Source organism: Triticum dicoccoides, chromosome 5B (assembly GCF_002162155.2).
Source record: "Triticum dicoccoides isolate Atlit2015 ecotype Zavitan chromosome 5B, WEW_v2.0, whole genome shotgun sequence".
Lineage (NCBI taxonomy): Eukaryota > Viridiplantae > Streptophyta > Magnoliopsida > Poales > Poaceae > Triticum > Triticum dicoccoides.
Window position 1 is genome coordinate 471,919,550 of NC_041389.1, and position 22,554 is coordinate 471,942,103.

Consider the following 22,554-nt stretch of genomic DNA (forward strand, 5'->3'; position numbering starts at 1 on the left):
CTATATAAAAAGATACTCAGAAATGAATTGAAGCAAAAAATAGTTGTGATTAACTGTACTAAAAAAAGGAGCATAGATGCTTATTTTTAATGACTTATTACAACTCAGAAATAAAAAGAAGAAAAAATATTTGTGATTAACTTTACTAAAATATGAGCATAGATGCTTATTTTTAGTGACTTATTACAATTCAAAAATAAATAGAAGAAAAAATAGTTATGATTAACTTTACTAAAAAAATGAGCATAGATGCTTATTTTTAATGACTTATTACAACTCAGAAATAAAAAGAAAAAATAAATATAGCAGAAAAGAAAAAAACTATATAAAAAGCTACTCAGAAATGAGCATAGATGCGCTTATAGAGGAAATTCAAATTAAATTCATAACAAATTTCAAGAGAAATTCGTATGAATTTAGCCTAAATTCCTTATATAAGGGCATCTATTTTCATTTTCAGAGGAGCTCAATAAGGCAGAGAAGGAGGGGCTTATAAACCGGTCTGATTCCCCTCCGGTTGGCGAGGTGGGACTAAACTTTGGCCGCAACGAGGACCAACCCTCTAGTCCCGGTTGGTGGAATGGACCGGGACTAATGGTCGTCCTTTGGTCCCGGTTCAGGCCACCAACCGGGACCAGTGGTGGTGGGCCAGGAGCGAGGGCCATTGGTCCCGGTTCGTCCCACCAACCGGGACCAATAGGTCCAGACGAACCGGGACCAATGGCCCACGTGGCCCGGCCGGCCCCTGGGGCTCACGAACCGGATCCAATGCCCCCATTGGTCCCGGTTCTGGATTAAACCGGGACTAATGAGCTGGACCAGCCTGGACCATTGGCCCCTTTTCTACTAGTATTGTAGGGTGCCTGATATCGCATGTAGCTTCTCATGTAAGTGATGCATGATCGCTTCTTATCCTCGCCCTTGCCATGCATTGGCTAAGATGGCAGAGAAATGGTCGGTGGGCTTCCCACATGACCTCATATGTGAAGATTTTTTCTGGACCTCTTCTTCTTACTTTGCACAGCAGTCATGCGATGTTAGTGCATGATTTAGGCATAGTCTGCAATGCGCCCCATCCGCGACAGGCTTCTCATATGTCCAATTTTTTTCCTTGAAACCCCAAGCCCGACAGACCGCAAGCATCAACCACCCCCTGGAAGCCCGCCATCCGTGTCTGGCTCCTCAGCACCATCCCTGAGTGCTCATGTCGCTGCAAAACTTTGTTAAAGACCCCTAATAACAGCCAGGGTAGATCAAACAAAGCTCAGATAAACTTAACATGTACCAAATTTTATAACTCTACGGAATTTGTGTCTCCCCATACATGCGCATCAACCTCCAAGTGCTCCCGTATAAAAACATCAATGTGATGTTACGAATATGATAAGATCTCAACATGTAAAATTTTATTCCAGAAAATGATGAGTTCACCACTTCAACCTGAGCTGCTAACGGTAAAACACTTGTCATAAGCTAGCGTAGCCGCTAGTTTTTCAACCTGGACTTTATGTATTCGAGTCACGACTACATAAAGAGCAGTAGGGGCATATTGCCTCACAAATTCATGAAGCTCTCTCACTATCTCGCCGCTGCCAAGTCCACGACAGTTCCAAGAAAAGGCACTCATTTTTTGGGGGCGCTCCTTGAGTCTGCTTGATCTGCAGTTTTTGAGTTTGGCCCCTTTGCTTAATTTCTTTGTTAACTTCTGCTTCACGTAGGTAGGAGTAGAGGATGGGGTGTTGTGACGATTTAATTGGAATTATAGACTACTCATATCAACAAGAAATTTCTACTTTTTTAGAAGCACATCCACAAGGAAACTCAAATTTAAGCGTTATTGGCTTAGAGAAATTTTAAGATGGCGAAATGACTGGGAAGTTGATCTCGGGTGCACACAAATGAGGACAAAAGTGAACAGAAAGACTAGTGTTGGTGTGTGGGGCCAGTCTAGATCCTGCCAGGCATAACGGCCGAAAACCGGTGGTTGTGGCCAGGGCTTTACAGGTTCCAACCCTATCCATCTTATTAATCACTTGCAAATGCATTCTACTCTTCTCTTGCTGACAACGCTAGCTCAGAACCATTTGTTATGTTTGTCACCGCCGAAGCGTTAGCTATGGGACTAGAGAAGCCCTACGACTCTCGATGTCCTCTTTCCGCCGTATTCACCAAAACAACTTCTTGGTCAAACCCACTCTTTGCACTTAGTGGTGTGACCTCTATCTCCTCTCGTCCCACGCCCCCTCATTTGCGATGATAGCCGCATCAGTTGGTATTCTCTGACTCGGGCTTCCCATGTGTGGCGGCGCCAATCAGAGTAGATGGCAGCCATCCATTCCACATAATTCCAATCTTCAATATTATGGGCCCCTTACCTACACTCGAGATGACCATGGCCTATGATGCCACACTTCGAAGAACTTAGGAATATTTTCATGTACTCCCTCCGTCCCATAATGTAAGACGTTTTTTTGGAACGTCTTACATTATGGGACGGAGGGAGTAGTAGTTAAGAACCTTCTTAGTTCCCTCCTCCCGGTTCAGAACAGTACACCTCGTCAGCGAGTCACAAACATTATGAATCACTCTGAACCTGACAAAGTCCCTACCCGACAGCCTCATCTCAATAGAGACATAAATGATGATTCGTGGAACCAATTTCTCGATCACGTGTCCTTGCAGAAGAGTGGAGGTATGTCCGGAATAGGTGCCCACACTTGCAACTTCTCAAACATGTTTTCTATGGGCTTGATCAAGCCATTGTATTGATCTATCATAACTTCATACTTGCGAAAGATCTAGGGCCCCTCCTCCCTAACTTGCCTCCAATCCCTGAGGTTGTCCAACTTTTTTTTGAAGGGCCGAGGCAGTCCAACTTAATGATGAAGAGGTTATCCCCATCGACCGCTGAAAGAACACCCTCGCCAAGTTCCATGTGTAGCACTTGGTATTGGGGAACGTGGTTGTGCTGAAAGTCTTGTTTATGTTGAGCTTATCCACTGCCATCCACCTCAGATCCTAGTATCCTATTAGTTAATCCATGTCCGCCTTTAGGAGGAAGACATTGTCAAGTTCTTTTTCCTTGAGTTTCAACTTTCTCAACACATCCTAAAGATTGATTACGAAAGCTTCACCTCCACCCTTTTATGAGGAATTGACAACGTCCGTACTTTTGCTGCTAGACGGTCCCCCGAAGCCCCTCGAGAAGGATGCAGGGATGGGTTGGGGTGGAGTCGGTCGTCTAGAAAATACTCCCGACAGTGAGATTGCTGCCACTCGCCAAAACCCTAAAAAAAACTAGGTACTCCCTCCATCCCATAATATAGTGTGCATTAATTTTTGCAAAAGTCAATCTTCATAAACTTTGATCAAGTTTATTGAGAAAATTATCTATGTCTATAATACTAAGTATACCATATGAAGATATATTTCATGACAAGTCTAATGCTATTGATTTGGTACCCTAGATCTACAATACCAAGTATACCATATGAAGATATTTTTTTGACATGATATGAAGATATATATCATGACGAGTCTAATGTTATTGATTTGGTATCCTAGATGTTCACAAGTTTTGACTTAAAAAATATAATATGCACTATATTTTGGGACAGAGGAAGTATCATTTCTGATTATTATTTTTGTGTTTTTTTAGCAAGATTATTATTTTTGTGTGGGAGGATGACAATGGAACTCGGAGTACCAGGCTTCCCCTGGCTAAAGCCCAAATAACAGTCCATGTTGGTGCCGGGCCGTTTGGACTGACCATGTTGGAACCAAAAAGCCATCAACCAGCGAGCGTACAGGCACATACGCTAAAAAAAAACACATGCGCCGTAATGGCCCTTAGGTGCGCGGCCGGCGGCGGCGGCGGCGGCGGCGCCTACCTGACGCCGCGGAGGAGCAGATGCTGCGGCGTCGGCTCTGCGCGACCCTCAGCCACGACCAGGGGGACACGAGGGCTCAGCCTCCTCCTGAGAATCCCGTCCTCACAATACTCCGAAGCTCCATGGGCGTTGGTAAGCGTCTTACTGATCCAAGGTGCCGCGCAGCTGTTATCTGTTCTTTCTAGATCTAAATCCATACTCGAATTCTAAACTGATTTCGCTGTAGCGCTGCTCGCCTGATTCCCCTCCTCTGGAGGGTGACCAGCATTCAGATCGAACTGGGGCGCTGGGGGCGCTGAAGGCCATGGTGTGCGACATGTTCAGGCCCCTGGCGCGCAACATCTCGGATATCCGATCCCTTCGCACTGTCTTTGACCTCGAGGATTATCAAGTCGGCATGCTGTTTGGTATGTTTTACTATATGGTAGTAGCACCTAACAACAATCCCCCATTTGTATCTGGAAAGAAAGCAATGGAAAGAGCCATATGGATCCACTGATTGACACTGCATTTTACTGATTCTACTGCTGCTTGCACTTCTGTAGGTGCTTTTCTTGGCTGCGTCGGGTGCTACCAGCTGTGGAAGGCTGCTCCTTCCATCTTTGTTGATGCTGCCCTTGCCTATGCATTCTATAAACTGAGCGTTGTGTCCTCGGAGGTGTGCCGGCAGGGCAAATGCAATGATTTGCTGACTCGCTTGAAATTTGGTAAGCATACTGCTTTGACACTGTCTTTAGAAGGTAGTGATAAAGGTTGATTTAATTCTCATGGTAAGTGTGCTCGGGTAGCTGGTGAGAGCATTCTATAGTGCCCACAGGCCTACCCATCCGTGTTCGAGGGCTGGTCCTGATTGGTTGAGTTTTACATCTCGTGGTAACATCAATGAAAAAATATAGCATAGATCGCTTATCCCGTAGTCAGATTATCTGTACAACTTTGACATTATCTTTAGAAAGTCTCCTATCTAAACACGGAGCCCTGTTCCACCTTTTCTTTCGTCAAGCCCCGCCCACGGTGGCAGCGATAGATCTGAGCTGATTTGGTCGATCGGACCAATACCACCAGGCCCAGACCCTGGCCAGCCTACGGATCGATCGGATAATCCAGCCTAGCGATCGATCCCAAGTCCAGCCAGCCTCATGGTTCGAAAAAACAAAAGCCCAGCCAGCCTAGGATCGGACCAGTCAGCCTAGGATCGAGCTCGGACAAGCCAAGCCATCGTTCCTGACAAGCCTAGCCATCCTGACTTCCGGTGCACTTTTGTTGTTGTTGGAAACGAGCTTTCTGATCAAACAAAAAGGACGTACATGTTGAAAAGAATTACGGTATGTGATGTCGTTGGGGCCATGCAATCACTGTCTTGGTTTAGTACTAGGCTAGGTTATGTATTATATTCCTGGAAAAAACGGTTGTGTGCTATATATATCTGCGTGTAGACTTGTGTATGTGCAAGCAGAATCGATCAAGCGTAGCCTCTGTATTTGCGCATCTCACCGAAAAGCAATCCGCAAGCCATTGTACCTGAGCCAGCGTGTGTATCGTCTTCCTCAACGGAAAGTTCTTGTCATCGGAGTGACTTGCGATGTGTGATTGGAGTCTGCGCCAACACATGCAACTGGGTGTGCTGAATTTTACTTTAGAGTGGGACGCCTGTTTTCTCCCGAACCCAATATGATTGCAATTTCAGAAAAAAATGCATCCCGATAGAAAGCAGCAATTGCTGATGTCATGTGGTTATAAACATGATTTATTTGGTACCTTACATCTATGGGTAGTGTCGCCATCAAGACTGCGTATTAGGCATCCGCGCAACCAAGAGATGCGTCGGAGGGGTAGCAGTCACGTTGGGAGCTATTCGGCCGCTGCTGAGATGAAAAAACCACCGCGCATCAGGCAGCTGTGCCGCATGGTCCAGGCAAAGGGTCATGGAAAACACGTGCCCCATGTCACCAGAGGAAAATAGTCGGGATAGAGGCTATAGTCATCCTCCAAGGTGCACATGGAGGAGTCTCTCGCGAAGATTTTGGATGCCAAGAAGATATAGCTAGGTACTGCATCGTTATATCATACACAAGTACTCATTGATATTATAAAAGCTAGGCAATGACCGTACCCTACGGAGTCATGTGGGTACATGTTCGGACACACTGTGATAAGTGTACACCACGATCATTGTTGGCGAGAGAGGGGAGGAGGATAAGTTGTGACACAGATAGGGCACCATGTTGAAATAGAGGGGGCCTGGACTTGTAGGGTTCTGTAGGGGATCTTGAGCCATGCTTATTGGACTAGGAGCGAGTGATATAATTTTCTCCCGTTGCAATGCATGGGCATGTTTCCTAGTAAATCTGAAGTGTAAAACTTTGTCTTGATTAAACATTTGACCAACTTCAAATTTCGTTCAGGTATTGTGGTTATTATGGCTACTAAGGACTTCAGGAAGAACTATGAACTCTTGGATATTGTCAAGTTAGTATTCTCCTTTTCTCTTATTAGTTGTTCGATATTCCTGTAACTGTGAATTATCTATGGTAATTTTGAAGTTGACACTACAACCAAAATGAAATAAATGTTTTATTACTATTTCAGTAGTTAGGTATGTAAACTTTCCAACATTAGGAACTTGATGTTATGCTTAGCTCTCTCACCTAGCACAATGGATCTAGATGTGTTAATTTTTTAGATGAAACTATGTAGTCCTTTTTCTGAGCTTTGGTTATGTTGTTATGCTGGTAGACTTGTTTTTCTTCTGTTTGAGAGAAATTGTTATATTTTTTTGTTTATATGCTGTTGTTACTATTCTTCTCACTGACATTCGATTTAGTTTGTCATCAACCATTTTATTTGTTGATACAGGATGCCTGTTTTCTTTCTTTATCTTTCGACATTCATCTTTGATGTGGCACGCATGAAGAAATATGCAAAGCATTATCTGATTCTCACAGTTAATTTATTGAGAATGAAGGGCGGAGCTCAAGAATTGTTCAGAATAATGTTTTATCCGAGCTATACATCTCCATATGATGATTGCTTCCGTAGGAAATAAAATGTAGACCCCTGAGATTGTGTGGATCTGTTTATGTGAGATTTTTATATAAGAATTTTTAGTATAATGTGTAATAACATTTATGTAATGCTAGTTTACTTGCCCATGGTTGTGTACAGTTTTGCGGCATTCTTCATGCACAAATAGCGAGATAGTCTACTAGTTGATACAATTTCAATCTTGAATAGCATTTGCAATGTGTTAGCATTCTTTTAAAGTCTGTAACAGCCTGATGAGACCCCATATTCCATAGTAGTTATAAAGTTCTCATAAATTTCAATCTTGAAGAACTTTAATGGCACACATGATAAAATGGGAACAGCCGGATGAGATCCTATATACCATAGTAGTTACAAAGTTCTCAATTCTAGGCCTCGTGGTGCCCATTGGAAGGTCAAGTTATGTGAATAGCATTCCTTCCTTTTTACAAGCAAACTTTTGGGAACAAGGGAGGACTTATTTGTAGTTGACCCTTAGACCAAATGGAGGAAAAATTGAGATTGTTCAGTTGTACAAGATCAGCAGAAATAATGATCATCTACATATTGGACAACTGTATATCCAAGTCCAAATGGTTGCTCAATGGGCAAGCTTAGATTTCCATTGTGCCTTGACAATTTGGAATTCAGCAGCTAAAATTGCATATGATTTTCTTCTCATGAGCTCCATTTAAGATGACAAAGTTGGAGGCACTACGCAAGATGCATTGGGTTCATTTGATAAATTTCTCTTCAAATTCAAGAGTTTGAGCATAAAGAGAATTGCACTATAGTCCACCATGTCAAATGCCTTTTAATCAATATTGAAAAACGACAACTTCATTTTCAGATTTATGAAAGATGTGAAGGTACTCAAAAGTTCATGCGAGACTCGACATTTGTGCTGTTGACAAAACCATATTGATTCTTCGTCAGAATAAATACAATTACCCTTCTGCAACTTGTTAGCCAACAGTTTGGTTTGTATTGGCCTATTGTCCCTAGCTGATTTAGGAATCAGAGCAATAAAAGAATGCTGACACATCGCAAATGCTCTTCAAGATTGAAATTGTATCAACTACTCCCTCTGTCCCATAATATAAGAATGTTTTTAACACTAGTGTAGTGTTAAAAAGGTTCTTATATTATGGGACGGAGGGAGTAGTAGACTATCTAGCTATTTGTGCATGAAGGATGCCACAAAACTGTACACAACCATGGGCAAGTCAACTAGCATTACATAAATGTGTCAGCATTCTTTTAAAGTCTGTAACAGCCGGATGATATCCTATTTACCATAGTAGTTACAAAGATCTACTAGTTGTCATGCTGCTTAATGGGAGAGTGTATGTCTGCCAAAAGCAACCGGTGCCCTTGGCGTTCTTGATCTCATAAATCAAAATAAGGCACTCTTGATTTAGAGTCTTTGAAATTTTCAACCAGCATGATGTTCGACGGGTAAACATGATATGGAGAGAGGATGGCTATGTGCTTGTTAATTCATCTAATAAGGGCCCTTCCTGATGGAGAGATTGTTTCTCCCTTGACCAGTTTTCAAATACAGCATAGAAGATGTAATCTCTAGCAGGGATCTACTGCTTTGCTATAGTATGATTCTTGGCAATGTGAAATATTACATATACTAAAGATACCTCGCGTGTTGCCGTAGGATTTTTAAATAAAATGCAATGTGGAGAATATATAACTGTGCCATAGAAAACTCAGATGCATGTCTGATGGTCATAATAGCTAGCTAATCTCAAATCCACGGAAACTGTACTGTGTTAAATATATTGGTAAAAAAATACACACACTGAGGTAAATTGAATGAGTAATTTGTAAAAAAAAAAAAGATGTGCTCTTGGCTAGCTCCCACGTATATGAGAAAGGGAAGAAAACGGCATGGCCATCAACACCAAAAGTCTTCATTTCAGAAAATCAAGTATGTGTTTTGCAAGTCTTCATCATGTCACAACAATGAAAAGAGAAAAATAAACGAATCATGAAGAAGGCCGACCTTTGAGGCTGAGGGCGAGCGACCACTTGGTAGGTGCTGCATCGGGGGAGGTTTTTTTTTTTTCCTCTTTTGCGAGAAAACTTCTGATCTATTCATTTTCAATCATAGCAGTACAACGAACACTAGAAATAATAAAAATTACATCGAGATCCGTAGACCAGCTAGCGACGACTACAAGCACTGAAGCGAGCAGAAGGCGCCCCACCGTTATCGCCTCTCCCACGTCGGAGCTGGACAAAACTTGTTGTAGTAGACAGTCAGGAAGTCGTCGTGCTAAAACCACATAGGACCAGCGCAGTAGAACAACAACCAACGCCGATGAAGAATAGCGTAGATCGGAAGGATCCAACCTCAAGACACACGAACGCAAATGAACTACGACCAGATCCGAGCAAATCCATAAAGGACAGATCCGCCAGAGACACACCTCAACACGCCCACTGACGATGTGTTGAGCAAGTTCATTTTCACGGGAATCTTAAGCAAGACCGTCGAGAATGCCCTTGCTCGTGCTTGTTCAAATCCATTGTGCTTGCTTCAAAGAAAACAAAAACATAAAAAATGCACTATGCCATTTGACCAAACACTCGCCATATGTGTTGTCCGCCATGGACGGTGTTGGCAGGGGTGGAGGTCGGATCCGGAGGGATGTGGCGGCGATGTCAGGCTTGGTGGCAGGGTAGAGCCGCGGAGGTCCACAGAGGTTTGACAACATCCGCCGGGGGCGAAGGAGGGGGGAGGGGGTGACGATGGCGCTCGGGTCCGGAAACATGGACAAAGTGAAAGGTGAGGGGCGGATTGTCAAAAAATGTTGATTCCAACTGTGTTTTTTGGGTGGATCCGGAGTGCCAGAGGCCGCCGTAGCGGACGTCTAGACTCTCTTAGACAATCCCTCGGTTTGGGGCTAGTGTAGGGGATTTCATGCGTCCAGACATGTCCGACCCAAAATAAACATCATGTTAGAGGCCTAAAAGTGTCTGTGCTGTCCATGCAGACTTATAAGGACGTAATAGGCGTTGGAGATGCCCTCAGTTTTATCAACCCCTAGAGTGGAAATAGTAGGATTACAGTTAGATGTAGTGTTTGGGGTGGGTAGAAGAGAAAATTTGCCTAATTAATACTTAGCAGTATATTTTAAGACCAATACAAAGTGACACTTGGGACTTTGTAGTACTTGATAGAGCGTAGTCAACGGTTGTCATATTATACTTGATTGGAATCATGCGGCAAGACCAAATGGAAGAAAAATGCAAAACTAGTTTGACTATTGTGCGAAATCAAACACTGCTAGGTTAGGCAGCAAGAGAGACGAAAACAATTGAGGGGAGGTTTCAAATTTTGATTTAGCTATTAATTTTGGGGGTAAATTTGAAGTTAGCTATTTTTAGGGGCATTTGGATTTAGCTATCCGTTCGCCTTTTTTTAGGTGCTGCTATCTGTTCACCTAAAGGGTACACACTGGCTTCGCTCCCAACTATTCTTGTGGCAATCTGAGAGGCGAAAAGCTTTGCCCCTCCCTCCGGAGGTGAGGCTGCGGGTCCCTGCCTCCTCCGCCTGCCACTCCGACTACGAGAGGGGGAGGGGACCCCGGCGTTTCGAATCCGGTGTGTAGTTAGGGAAGGATTAGTGTTTCCTGGAGGCGTTGTTTCAGTGGAGCCGTTGTTCTTTCTCCAACTTTGTGGGTCTCCAATCGGTGACGCTGGGGAGCAGTCGACTCGATCATCTCGTCGGTCTACGGTTTCAGCAAACTTAGGTTCTGGTGGTTGGCGCCTGACATTCTCGATGGTGCCGTGGTCGACCTCTGCAGATGAATTTGATGGCTTGGAGTTGGCTGAGCAGATGCATGTTGGAGGCATCGCTCTTCTTCCTCGACCACATCGGGTGAAGACGGCGGTGCCGGGATCAGGTGGACATGGGGAAGATCCTCGGCCAACGTGCCACAACGACTTGATCTTGTTGCTTGTGACGGATCGTTTAATCGGCTCAAAGGACAGCATAGTCTGTGATGTGCTCCTCTTGATCTGGCTTTGAAGGGTGATTCGCTCTGCCTCCAGCGGTGCTACGACGACGGTGGTGATGGACGGGTGGCAGTCCAACAAGGTATAAGGGGATCTGATGTTCAAACTATGTGTTTTTCTTTTACAGGCTCCTTTGTGCGTAACTTCTTGACATCAATTTCTCTGGATGTCTTGTATAGTTTCCATGTCCTTGTACCTTGTAATCTTCATGCTTAGTTTTTTTTGAGCCAATAATCTTCATGTTCAGTGGAATGTGGTTACTTCAATCAAAAAAAGAAGAAGAAGGTGCCCACATGGGCCAATGGAGGTGCACGTCCGACGCCCCACGGCCCGCAAGCCCGCAACAGAGAAGTGTAAATAGCCCACCCCGACGGTAAATCCTAAACGGCGCCCGTTGCGCCCGTTTCTTCGCTGCATGCAAACGGGCGCATACCCCCCGCGCCAGGCTGGGCCGGCCCATTTCTTCTTTTTCTGTTAAAACTGCATCAATCAAAAAAGCGTGAGTGCGGTGGTTCGAACTTGGGATGTTTAGTTTAGACATCAGCGCAGTTACCACTTGCTGTTTGCAAACCTCTTTTCCCTCTTTTATTGTTTCTCTAGATCACGAGATTTTTTCCTCCTTTTTCCTGCTCTTTTTTCATTTCTCTTTTCTTTATTCCTTTTTCTTTTTTTCGTAAATGTGCAATTTTTTATTCAAATTTGATGAACCTTTATCAAATCGATGAACTTTTTTTAAAATTCGATGAAAAATTTCAAATTCCATGATTTTTTAATACGTGAACAATTATTGAGAACCTGAACAAAATTATATACGATGAGCGATTTTCAAATATACACTAAACATTTTTTTGGTGTACGATGAACAATTTTTAACTACACAGCGAACATTTTTGTGATATACATTGAAATAATTTAAAACATATTTATACATTGTTTTGATATAAGATGAACAACTTTTATACATTGAACATTTTTGTAATATAATCTGAACAATTTTTAACTACACATTGAACAATTTTGTGATATGCGCTGAAAAACCATTTAAATACCCATTGAACATTTTTTATGTACACTGAACAATTTAAAATAGTGAACAAAATATGGAAAAGTGAACAAATTTGAAAAACTATGAACACATTTTGAAATCACGAACAAAAAACGAAAAATACATTTTTTTTAAATTCCATGAACTTTTTCCAATTTCAATGAACTTTTTCTAGATTTTGATGAACCTTTTTTAGATTTCGACGAACTTTTTTAAAATTTGATGAAGTTTCTCCGACTTTGATGAACTTTTTTTCAAATTTGATGAACATTTTTCAAAGTCGCTGAACTTTTTTTAAAATTTAACGCAAAATCTGTGCGCAATAAATAGCGCGACTTTAATTATTCTTAATTCATGCGCGCTGAAAATACCCATGATCGATTGGTTGCACTAGTGGTTAGGAGCAACACTTTTTAGGGGATTTCTTTTGTGGTATAGAAGGCGTGTCGTGGGCCGGCCCAGCAGGCGCGGCTGTGAGCGCCAGCTTCCTGAACCGGTGAGACTCTTCCCACCCCGACGGCGACTCGGTGAGACTCTTCCCCACCCCGACGGCGACTCGGTGAGACTCTTCCCCACGAAAGCTCTCCCCTCTCTGTCACACGCTTGTCCTGCGCCGCGCGCCCGCGTGCTCTCCGCCCCCGCCGAGGATGGAGGCTGCCGCAGCCGGATTCGCAACCGGCGCGCGGGGCGCAGCCGCGGCGCGTCCCTTCGGCCTCGACCCCCAGGCTGCGGCCGGACGCGTGCGACGACCCCGCCGGGCCATCCCCATGCCCGCAGCGGGCCCCCGCGGCGGCCACTCCTCCTTCGCCACGGCGTCGTCGACCCTCTACGCGGCGTACGGAGGTGAGAACCGATCATGAAACTCTGTAGTGACCTTGGAATGTACCTTGCTTGGGATATGCTTAGACAACTCCGTGGGCTTACTTGCAGCGGAGCCTCGTCGGCCGCCACGGCTGGAGCTCGGCCGCGTCGTGACGGAGTTTGATTCGGCTCTGACGATCGATTCGCACCTGGTGGCAGTACCCGTGACCCGTCCCTCTCCCATGGCCCCGGCGAGACCACGCCACGAGGACCTTGGCTGCGGCCGCCCGGTGTCCCTGCTCCCGGTCCGAGGTGCGTCCAGAACTCGAGTCGATCCTCTCGTTCCAATCATACACGCCGCCGTAAGATGCTTTGTAATCATCTACGTGTGTCCCTTGTGAACGATCTCGTGCAGGAGCTCGTCGCACTCACTCTTCCCGCCGTTCAGCAGCGGCCGTGGGACTCGGAGGTGAACCCCGCTGGCTGATGGCGGCGGCTGCGGTGGGACGACGCGGCCGATCCGGTGGCTTTGCCAACCCCTATGCTGGCGTGCCTCCCCAAGGCCGGCGCGTGTATGCTCAGGGGGAGAGCAATGGTGCTCCGTCGGAGTCTGACAGGAATGGGCACAAGGAACCAAGAACAGTGGATGAGTTGATGGAAGCATACCCACGATGCACCTCCTTCTTCAAGTTGGTCACCGTAGTGCTGTGTCTCGGGCTGTGCTTCTTGTCCGCGAAGGGTGATCCAAGGGCAGCCTTGATGGTCACGACATCGAAGGATGCAGCCGAGGTCTACAAGTTCCTTTGTGACGTTCTACTTATCTTGAAGAAGCTGTTCTTTCCATGATCTAGATCGAAGAGGTAATCTGATGTTCATTTCTTCAGACGTGCTTCAGCTTGCTGCGTTCGAACAATGCGTGGTGTTACACTGTTACTGCTATGTCGCCTGCTGAAATGAGTTGAATTAGTACTTTAAATTTGTTGCCAAATGTGTGTGTTACTGTTATTTCGCCTACTGAACTGAATTAGTTGCCAAATGTGTGTGTGTTACTGTTATTTCGCCTACTGAACTGAATTTAATTAGTTGCCAAATGTGTGTGTTACTGTTATTTCGCCTACTGAACTGAATTTAATTAGTTGCCAAATGTGTGTGTATTATGTTGCTCATCACCGCAACCTAATGGTAGTGTTACTGAAAAATACGAGAAATCGACCTGTGCATTTTGTTTACTCCAAATTATCTCTGATAGTGGAAGTGAAACATTGGCACTAATACATAAAGCAGCTGCTTGCTTAACTTCTAGTGTTGATATATTGTGTCTGATCTTACTGACTTATTAGTTTACTGATGTTCCTTCTTGGGATGAACTAAAGGCATATGCACATAAACTTCTGGAACTTGGTGTTCAACCATTTATACATGATAATTAGAAAGTAGATTGCTAACCGGATATGTCTGTTGTTCCTTCTATCTGCATATTATTAGTTGAATTTGGTCAGTTGTAATTATTTGGCGTATATATGAATGTGGTAGCCACAATACACCATACCCTCCATTCACAAATATAAGATGTTCTAACTTTTTTATGAATCGGATGTATGTAAACATGTTTTGGTGTGTTTGTTGCTAAGTTCGGTCCGTATGTAGTCCCTATTGAAATATCATATCCACAACATCTTATATTTACGAACGGATGGAGTATTGTTTGGCGATCAGATCCTATTTGCACGCTTCTTTCTCCCTCTGGCTCTGTTTGTAGGGTATATTTTGTTTTGCTGAAACAAAGCCTGGCTCAGGAATCACCTTAGTTTGCAGGTTTTATGTGAGAACCAGTAATGCTGTCAATTAATTAATACTTAAAAAGTTAAAATTGTTCGTCATTGTGTTTCCTCATATGACTTAAATATTCAGACGGATGGAGCAGTATGTAACCATATGACAATGAAATGGAATTGTGTGCATAGGTTCCTACTGAAGTGTGATGAATACATGTTAAAGCATAGCATATGGTGGTGATTTCATATAATAGGATAAATCAAATGTTAAAGCTTTGTTTGACAAATCTATTTTGCCGTGGGTATAGCATAAATCAGCTCTGCTTCCTTATATATAAACTGTGATGAATGATTAAACAACATCGTTATTGTGTCAAGTGCAGGTGATGGGTGACACTGTGATTTCCTTGGAACCTGAAGAAAACGCTACAGGGGTCAGATACAGATATCAGATAGAGCATAGAAGATACCGGAGACCTTCAACTGTTGTGCCGTACCTCAACCTCAAGTGGCCGGCCAAATCCGATAACATAGGAACAATGCCCACGTGTTTTGGGAGGAGGATCCTCTACTGTTCGGCAGCCTGCCGTTCTGCCACTGACATGTGGGCCTGTTGGAAATCTGGCCCACATGTCAGCGGCCCAACGTCACCTAGGACACGGCAGAGGAGCCGTGTCCCGTGTTTTGCGCTGTTATTTTTCTACTCCGCACATATCCGTCGTCTGCACAATTTGCACCCCCAACACACGCACAGAATTATTGGGTATTAGTATTACCAAATTGTCACTGTGTTCGCTCAGTTCGGCGACGTGGGGTACCTGCGTATCCCGGGACTGGTAGTATGAACTGTCAGCTGTAGTTTCCGCTGATACAATGGGCGATTTGTCCGAACCTGTTGAGTAATGTAAAGTTTATGTTTTTGCCTAGAAAAGATCACTATTCACCTGTTGTTTGATGAAATGCGCGTGGCGTCGTGAGCCTTTCCGGGAGCGGTGGACCGGTGATCCACTTGGAACTGGCGGCGGCCGGTCATGGGAGCTAGCCCAGGTGTAGGCACCGGTGACCCAGTCTACTCCCCCGTCCCGGGAGGGGACACGTACGGACACCTCCCCATCTCGAGCGCCGCACCACCTTGGCCTCTATCATCGCCAGGTTCTCTCTGATGCAAACCCGCTCGACGCCGCCGAACGGCAAGAACGCCATCTGCTCTTGCTGCCGCCGCGGCCAGTCGTTGCACAGCCGGTGCCCGCTTGGATTCCGAGGCGTCGGCGCTCTGGTGCTCCTCGTCTTGCTGCACGGCAGTCGGCAGGATCGGGCAGTAACAGCTCCCCCATGCCCCTCGGCGCCACGCACACGCCGGGCTCCACATCTCGACTGCTACGTATGCCAAGCTGCTAGCTACTTTCATGGGACGGACGGAGTAGTCGGTAGCAAAGCTATCTGATCGGCATCGTTAGGCACAGGCACAGCGAGCGTTTTTAGAGCCACCAAATACAGTCGACCAGATCACTTGAACTGCAGACTGCGAACTCCAGTACACCTTGGCAAAGAACTCTGCGACCGTGCCATCAGCGAATTGGCATGCGATGCATTGCCATGCAAGATGGCGCGACGCATCGAGACGGCGTCGATCGTGGCGGCGCGAGCCGGCAGCAACAGCACGCGATAGTAGGTACGGCCCGTCTGCGCAGCGACATGTAGCGGCACGGCGGCTGGGCGCGACTGCGGGTTGCGTCTGACGCGGCGTCAACAACGCTGACTGCAGCGGCAGCGAGACTGCGGCCTGTCCAGAGAGCAATGAGGCCACGCGAGAGGACATAGGAGTTGCCTCTCCAAATATCCATCGGCAGTTCGGCAGCGATGTACGAAAAACAGCAATCAACATTGTACGTCCATCGGCCGTCCACTCCATGGATGTTCTTCAAGTTGCGCCACAGATGTGCGGCCCAGAAAGTGCGTGTGCACACCACCTGCGTGCTCCAAATCTATTAGGCTGGTCATAGTGGGGAGTAACTTATACTAGTGTCATGCATATGACACTAGCCTAAGTTACTACCTTCATAGTGCAAAATAACATAGTAGTAGTGTCATAGAGGACTTCATTAATTAGCTTGTAGACTCATCTTGTCTTGGAAAACGCTATGTTACAGTAACATATTATGTTACCACTTCTCATTAACTACATGCCACATAAGCAAAAAAATCTCGGAATGCGCTATATTACTTGCTAAGTTACTCCCACTATGACTAGCCTTATCGCATAGCGACAATCCAGTGAGACAATTTGAGGGTGCACACATGCGACGGTGCCGGCTGTGCAATTTATTTACTCCTTAGAGCATCTACGCCCGGGTGTTCAAATCCGCCTCAAACATTTGGCCACGAAATTGCGATTCAGATGGACGCCTGATTCAAACATGAGGGCTGACCGACACCCCTCATATCCAGCTCAAATATGAGACGGATATGGGCGTGCCCGCCACGTCGTTCCTGACGCACGCTGGCCTATCGGACCCCACATGTATTCCTCCCCATCCGCTCGTTGGACCAAACCCTAACCACTTTACTCCACTCCCTCCGCCACCCAAGCTTGCGTCCGGTGATCTCCGGCCTTCTCCGACATGGCGGACAACATATCTGACTTCGACCAGTTCGGATCCGTCGACTGGGGTGTTATCCCATGCGGGTTGGAGGAGGCAATGATCGTCCACATTGCACTCCGCCGCTCCCGGGAAGACAGCGCCCAGCCGACGGCAGGATCTGTCCGGTGCGACTCCATAGCGTCGATGCATCGGGCGCTCGGATCCTCCGGGCCTGGATCATCGCGGTTCTAGGAGCCTTGAAATCTCCCCTTCCCCATCACCGGTCCGGCGAACTATGAGTCTCATCGGGACCGGTGTCCCCGCCGTGGGAAGAGAGGATAAGGGTGGCGGAGGCCCACCTCGTTGCCGACATGGCGGTGGCCGGGGTGGCTGATGCGGCAACGCGGGTGGCCGCAAAGGAGGAAGCCTTCAGTGCCTGCATTGTAAATAAGCGGTAGCGGAGGAACACGTGCGCCATCGCCTGAGAGCAGAATCGGGCGGTCTTTGCCATGGTCGGACTACCACCAAGGAGAAGGAGGACAACAACGGGTCGGATAGCTGAGGCAACGAGCAGATCTGGCTCGATCCGTACCGCGTTTCCGTACGGTACTTTCACGAGAAGGATGGCAATGGCGGCAGGAAGAGCAAGGGCAGCTGCGGATGATCTTGTCCACCATAGCCAAACAGACCAAATTTTGGTAGTCCGAAGGCATGTTTAAATGTAGTAGCCTGACAATGTGTGCAATGCATTATTATGTAGTTGCACGAGTTTGTATGGATTAGAGGTATGCTAATTGAGGTGTTCGGTTGTGAGAAGGGAAATATGAGGCTTGACCGGTCAGTGTTCGCGGACGCGCCCGAGCGCGTCTGCAGGCGTTTGAGGGGTCGGATTTGCCAAGTCCGACTGTAGATGCTCTTAGGGCATCTCCGAAGCCGACTCCTCAAACCACCTGCATACATCCGGACACACGGTCTTGACGTGTTTTGCCATCCAACACGGGTCTGTATTGGTCCGCTGGTTGTCCGGACGCCCCCCACCCACAAACCAGAGACAAAGTTGGTGGTGGTGGTGGGGGGGGGGGTGTTTGCGGGCGTCCAGACCGCTGCCATGTCCTCTTGTGGCTGCCCCGGCCCACCCAAACCCCCTCCCTCACCCCCACGTGCTTCCCTTTCGAAACGGACAGCGCTGCTCCAGAGCGTAAGTGTCGCATTCATGCTTGGCCAGAGCGGACGCGGCCTCTCATTACTATCGGCATTGAAGTGGCGCGCCGCCCATGCCGCTTCTCGGTGCATGCGACTGCTTCGCGTTCAAATGACACCATAGTGGTCCATATTAATGATGTGCGGTTGCAGAGGAAACTACTCCAGCGCCACCCGTACATCCGTCTGTCTTCTGCCCGCTATATAAACTTCAGCCCAGGCCATAGCCACAGTCAGCTTCGACTCCTTTCCCTTCTCCCCACCACGCCCAACATAGCCTTATCGCGCTCCAAAGCCCTCTCGGACGACCTCTCGTCCATCGAGAAGGAGATGGCCGCTATTGCTGCTGGCTGGCAGGCCGGCAGGCTGACGGAGGTTGTTGACGTCCCAATGGAGGACGTGGCCAAGGACGAGCTGGCACCACTCTCCTCATTGGTACATGTTGGCATCACCATCGGTGAGGCCCATGCCAACTATATGAACATGATGTGGGAGGAGCAGGAGGCCAAGTTCCAGGAGGCACGGGCCGACCAGGCCTACAACCTCCATCTCCTGATGAGCATCGACAAGTGGAGGAGCAACTCGTCGCTTCCACGCCACCGCGTCGGATGCAGACGCTCAAGTTCTACCGCTCCGCCCGTGACATCCGTCGTGACCGCTAGCTGTACCGCCAATAACAGGCGGAACAACAGACCGCCTACAAGATGGACGAGGCGGAGGACGAGGTGTTCAGAAAAGAGACGAGGAGGACATCACTAGCTCCGCCAAGGCCACACCCGCCACCACGACCACGAAGTCAACACGTCTGCGGGCGCTGCCGACAACAAGGAAGCGTAGTGTCAACGTAGGTTGCCGCCACCCGGGTCCCAAGAAGGCCATCGCTCTTCCCCTCCCCCTGAATCCAAGCTTGGCAAGCTGAAAATCACCGACCGATTAGCCGCTCAGGCTGCGATGGCGAGTGGAATTCTCGGGGCTCATGGCCGAACATGAGGAACGGGTGCTGGCGATCATTTAGATTAGTTTTAGAATAGGGTTTAGTTTAAAATTGTCCAAAATGTTATCAATTTGGTCTGGTTTATATGAAAACTATCTGAATTGAAATGCATTCAAAATGTATGCTGATAGCGTTGGATGACCGCCTCCCGCATCCGTGTCAGCGGACTGGTTCTCCCGGTTCTTGGACGAATGGGGGAGAGAATTTGCGGGGCAGCGTTGGAGATGCCCTTAGCAAATAATACTTTTATGCTCTCAATATATTATATATGGTGATTGAGTTTTAGTTAGAAAATTGTGCATAATAAAATACTTCTCCTCTTAGACACCGAGAGATCATCTCTACACATAACATAAGAGAAACAAACTCCTCTCTGTCGATCCTATGTAGCATACTTGAGAGAAGGCTGAGATCACTTCACTATATACATGTCGCAAACATTCAGAAATAACTCCATAACAAGTACATTGTTCGATCTGATAATCATATGGAATATGGAGCACTTATCATCGATGACCTTGGAGAAAAGACGGCCACTCCACTAGCAGGATCAACATTTAGAAACAACTCACTAGCTTGCCTCTGCCCTCCTCAGTTTTTAGTAGTTCTATAACCACAGCCAAATAATATTTGCTATACTTCTTCTGACCACTTATGTCTTGAAGGAATGATATGACATAGAAGGCATAAACGGGTGTCCTATGAGCATAGAATTAATAAAATGTTAACCAACAAAGACATTATTAAGAGATACTGAGTGTAGATTTTTGGCTCCCAGTCTCCATGGAGACCGAATACATATTCTATCTATTAAATGGTAAGCATTGCATTTGGCAAATATCCACTCTCTTTTTTCTAGTCACCGGACAACTCAATATTTTTACACGATGTTAAATAACACTCTGTAGTGCATAAAAATCGACACATACTTGCATGTTAGCACTAAGTGTTGTTAAGGTGCTGCTAGAAGGAGGGCGCGAGAGGACCGACCTGGGGCCTTTTTGCCCACGGCCGGGTAAGAAGGAAGGAATTTCCTTCTTAATTCTTGCTTGATTAGATTGATACATCTCCTCTCTTTATATAGAGAGGTTTATTTAGACTTACTTGACCCCTAAGCAAGCGACCCTCATCTCTAATTAACCCTAAGAAATACCGGGCTATACCACTAGCCCAGGCCCATTACGTACTCTAACACTACACCCCACCTGGACATGCAGCTTGTCCTCGAGCTGCAGCCTAACCAACTTATAACCAGGACTCGACGCAACACAAACCTAACACCTAAAAACAAGCCTTTTACATCTCGGCTTGTTTTATTACTCTCAACCTGAAATGGACTGGGACACTTTATTGTGGACCCCTCAACAAAAAGTGGACACCATCCGCACATCGGACGTGCATGTGTACAACCACCTGGATCCCATGGACACCACATGGATCAAAGGAATGCATGTGTATGGCCACCTGGAAGTGGTCGCAAGAGCGACCAGCAGAGGCGTCCTTGCGGTGGCCGCCGGCGGAAAGTAGTGGTGCTACGCGGTGCGCTCTTGTCGGTGACACCCTGCCTTCTCCCTGCCGAATGACTATTGGTCTACACCGCACATGGAAGAGTGGAGGGCTTGCGATGGAGAATGACGAGGAGGGGTGCGCCCCCCCAACCGCCGATGTCGCAGTCTTTGAGGTCGCTGCCCGCGGGGAAAACAACATGCCCGCCGCCCGTGGGGAAACCGCATGCCCAAGATCCCCGACCCAGCAGATGAGATCGATGTCCTTTGCGCAGCGAAGAGTAACTTGGAGGAGCGGCAGCTGCAGACCATGCATCTCCCGCACACGCCGACGCGCTAGGAGGCCGCGCAGCAGCCTGCAGCCTCACCGCCGCTGACACGTGGCGGGTAGCAATCCAAGACGAAAACGGTGACGGCGACGGCGGGGACTGGACTTGGTGAAGCGGGACTCCCGCCGGTGTGGTCGATGCGGGACCGGAGCTGACCGGTGGTGGCTGCTGCAGCTGCAGCGGCTGCTGCGGTGGCGCATCGGGCGTGGCGGAGGCTGCCAGGAGCGACGGTTGCCACTGCAGCCAGAGCTGGGCGGTGGTGGCGATCGATGGCAGCTGCAGCGGCTGCTGCAGTGGCCTGACGAGCGCGGCGAAGGCCGCCTGGTGCGGCGGCAGCCACGGCAGCCACAACGGCGCGGGGCGGCGATGGGCGCTAGAGGCGCGGCGGGAGCCGGCGGCGGCAGCTGCAGCTGGGGCTGCATCGTCCCAGCAAACGCCGCGAAGGCCCCTGGATGCGGCAAGTACCACGGCAGGGGCGGCGGCCCGGTGGCGACGGTCGGCGGCAGGGGCGGCGGCGGCCCGTAGGGGCTGGCCAGGTACAGCCGGATCCCCTGGACGGCTGTGACGAGGTCGTTGAGGACCCCGTTGATCTCCTCCGGGGTGTAGGCGGCCGCCGGTGGTGCGGTGGAGGGCGCCGGCATCTGGGCGGTGGCGGCGCTGGAGGATGCGACCAGCGGCGCAGACGGGGAGGGCAGCGGCGCGGTTTAGATGGCCAGCGGCGCGGTGGTGACGGTCGGCAGCTGAAGCGATGGGGTGGGCGGCGGCGAAGACATGATCGAAACTGAGCTACCTGATACCAAATTATTAAGGTGCTGCTAGGAGGGCACGAGAGGGCCGACCGGGGGCCTTTTTGCCCACGGTCGGGCAAGAGGGAAGGAATTTCCTTCTTAATTCTTGCTTGATTAGATTGATACATCTCCTCTCTTTATATAAAGAGGTTTACTTGACTCCCAAGCAAGGCTTACTTGACTCCTAAGCAAGCGACCCTTATCTCTAATTAACCCTAAGCCTAACGGGCTATACCGCCAGCCCAGGCCCATTACTTACTCTAACAAGTGTATCTTTAAAGTTTGGCTTCTACTCCCTCCGTAAAGAAATATATCAGCGTTTAAATTATTAAAGTAGTGATCAATACGCTCTTAAAATTCTTTACAGAGGGAGTAGTTTATTTGATGCATAAATCAACAGTAAATTGGAATGGTAGCACCATGCATATAGTATCCCAAAAAGAAGTGTCAACGTTGCTTCATTTAGGTGCATAAACTAAAATACTGACAAGGTATAGCACCTTGCATACTTTATTAATTTATTAAATCAAATTCAGGGACTCCCTCTAATCCATATTACATGTCGCTCAAACAGACGTATCTAAAC

The 22,554-nt window shown here is 47.4% G+C and overlaps 2 protein-coding genes and 1 long non-coding RNA gene across 4 annotated transcripts in view; 2 read left to right on the forward strand and 1 right to left on the reverse strand.

Annotated features, from left to right (window-relative positions):
- The first annotated feature begins 3,805 nt into the window (after nt 1-3,805).
- LOC119310905 lies at nt 3,806-7,114 on the forward strand. Its single transcript, XM_037586522.1, has 5 exons — nt 3,806-4,022; nt 4,117-4,297; nt 4,436-4,597; nt 6,296-6,359; nt 6,747-7,114. The coding sequence occupies exons 1-5, from the start codon at nt 3,843-3,845 to the stop codon at nt 6,934-6,936; spliced, it is 777 nt and encodes a 258-aa protein (XP_037442419.1). The 5' UTR covers nt 3,806-3,842; the 3' UTR covers nt 6,937-7,114.
- Nucleotides 7,115-12,684: 5,570 nt separating this feature from the next.
- LOC119305793 lies at nt 12,685-15,459 on the forward strand. 2 transcript variants are annotated; one of them, XM_037582220.1, is made up of 4 exons: nt 12,685-12,837; nt 12,925-13,107; nt 13,211-13,655; nt 14,949-15,459. In XM_037582220.1, exons 1-3 carry the CDS (start codon nt 12,762-12,764, stop codon nt 13,639-13,641), a joined length of 690 nt encoding a protein of 229 aa, XP_037438117.1. In that variant the 5' UTR covers nt 12,685-12,761; the 3' UTR covers nt 13,642-13,655; nt 14,949-15,459. The 2 variants fall into 2 exon arrangements, with proteins under 2 accessions (XP_037438117.1, XP_037438118.1); XM_037582221.1 differs by having other exon boundaries at nt 14,954-15,459.
- A 4,270-nt stretch (nt 15,460-19,729) lies between these two features.
- Nucleotides 19,730-22,554, reverse strand: part of LOC119305794 — a 4,134-nt gene continuing 1,309 nt past the window's right edge. Inside the window, exon 3 of the long non-coding RNA XR_005148774.1 lies at nt 19,730-20,045. This is a non-coding gene — a long non-coding RNA (uncharacterized LOC119305794). The remainder of the gene's footprint in view (nt 20,046-22,554) is intronic.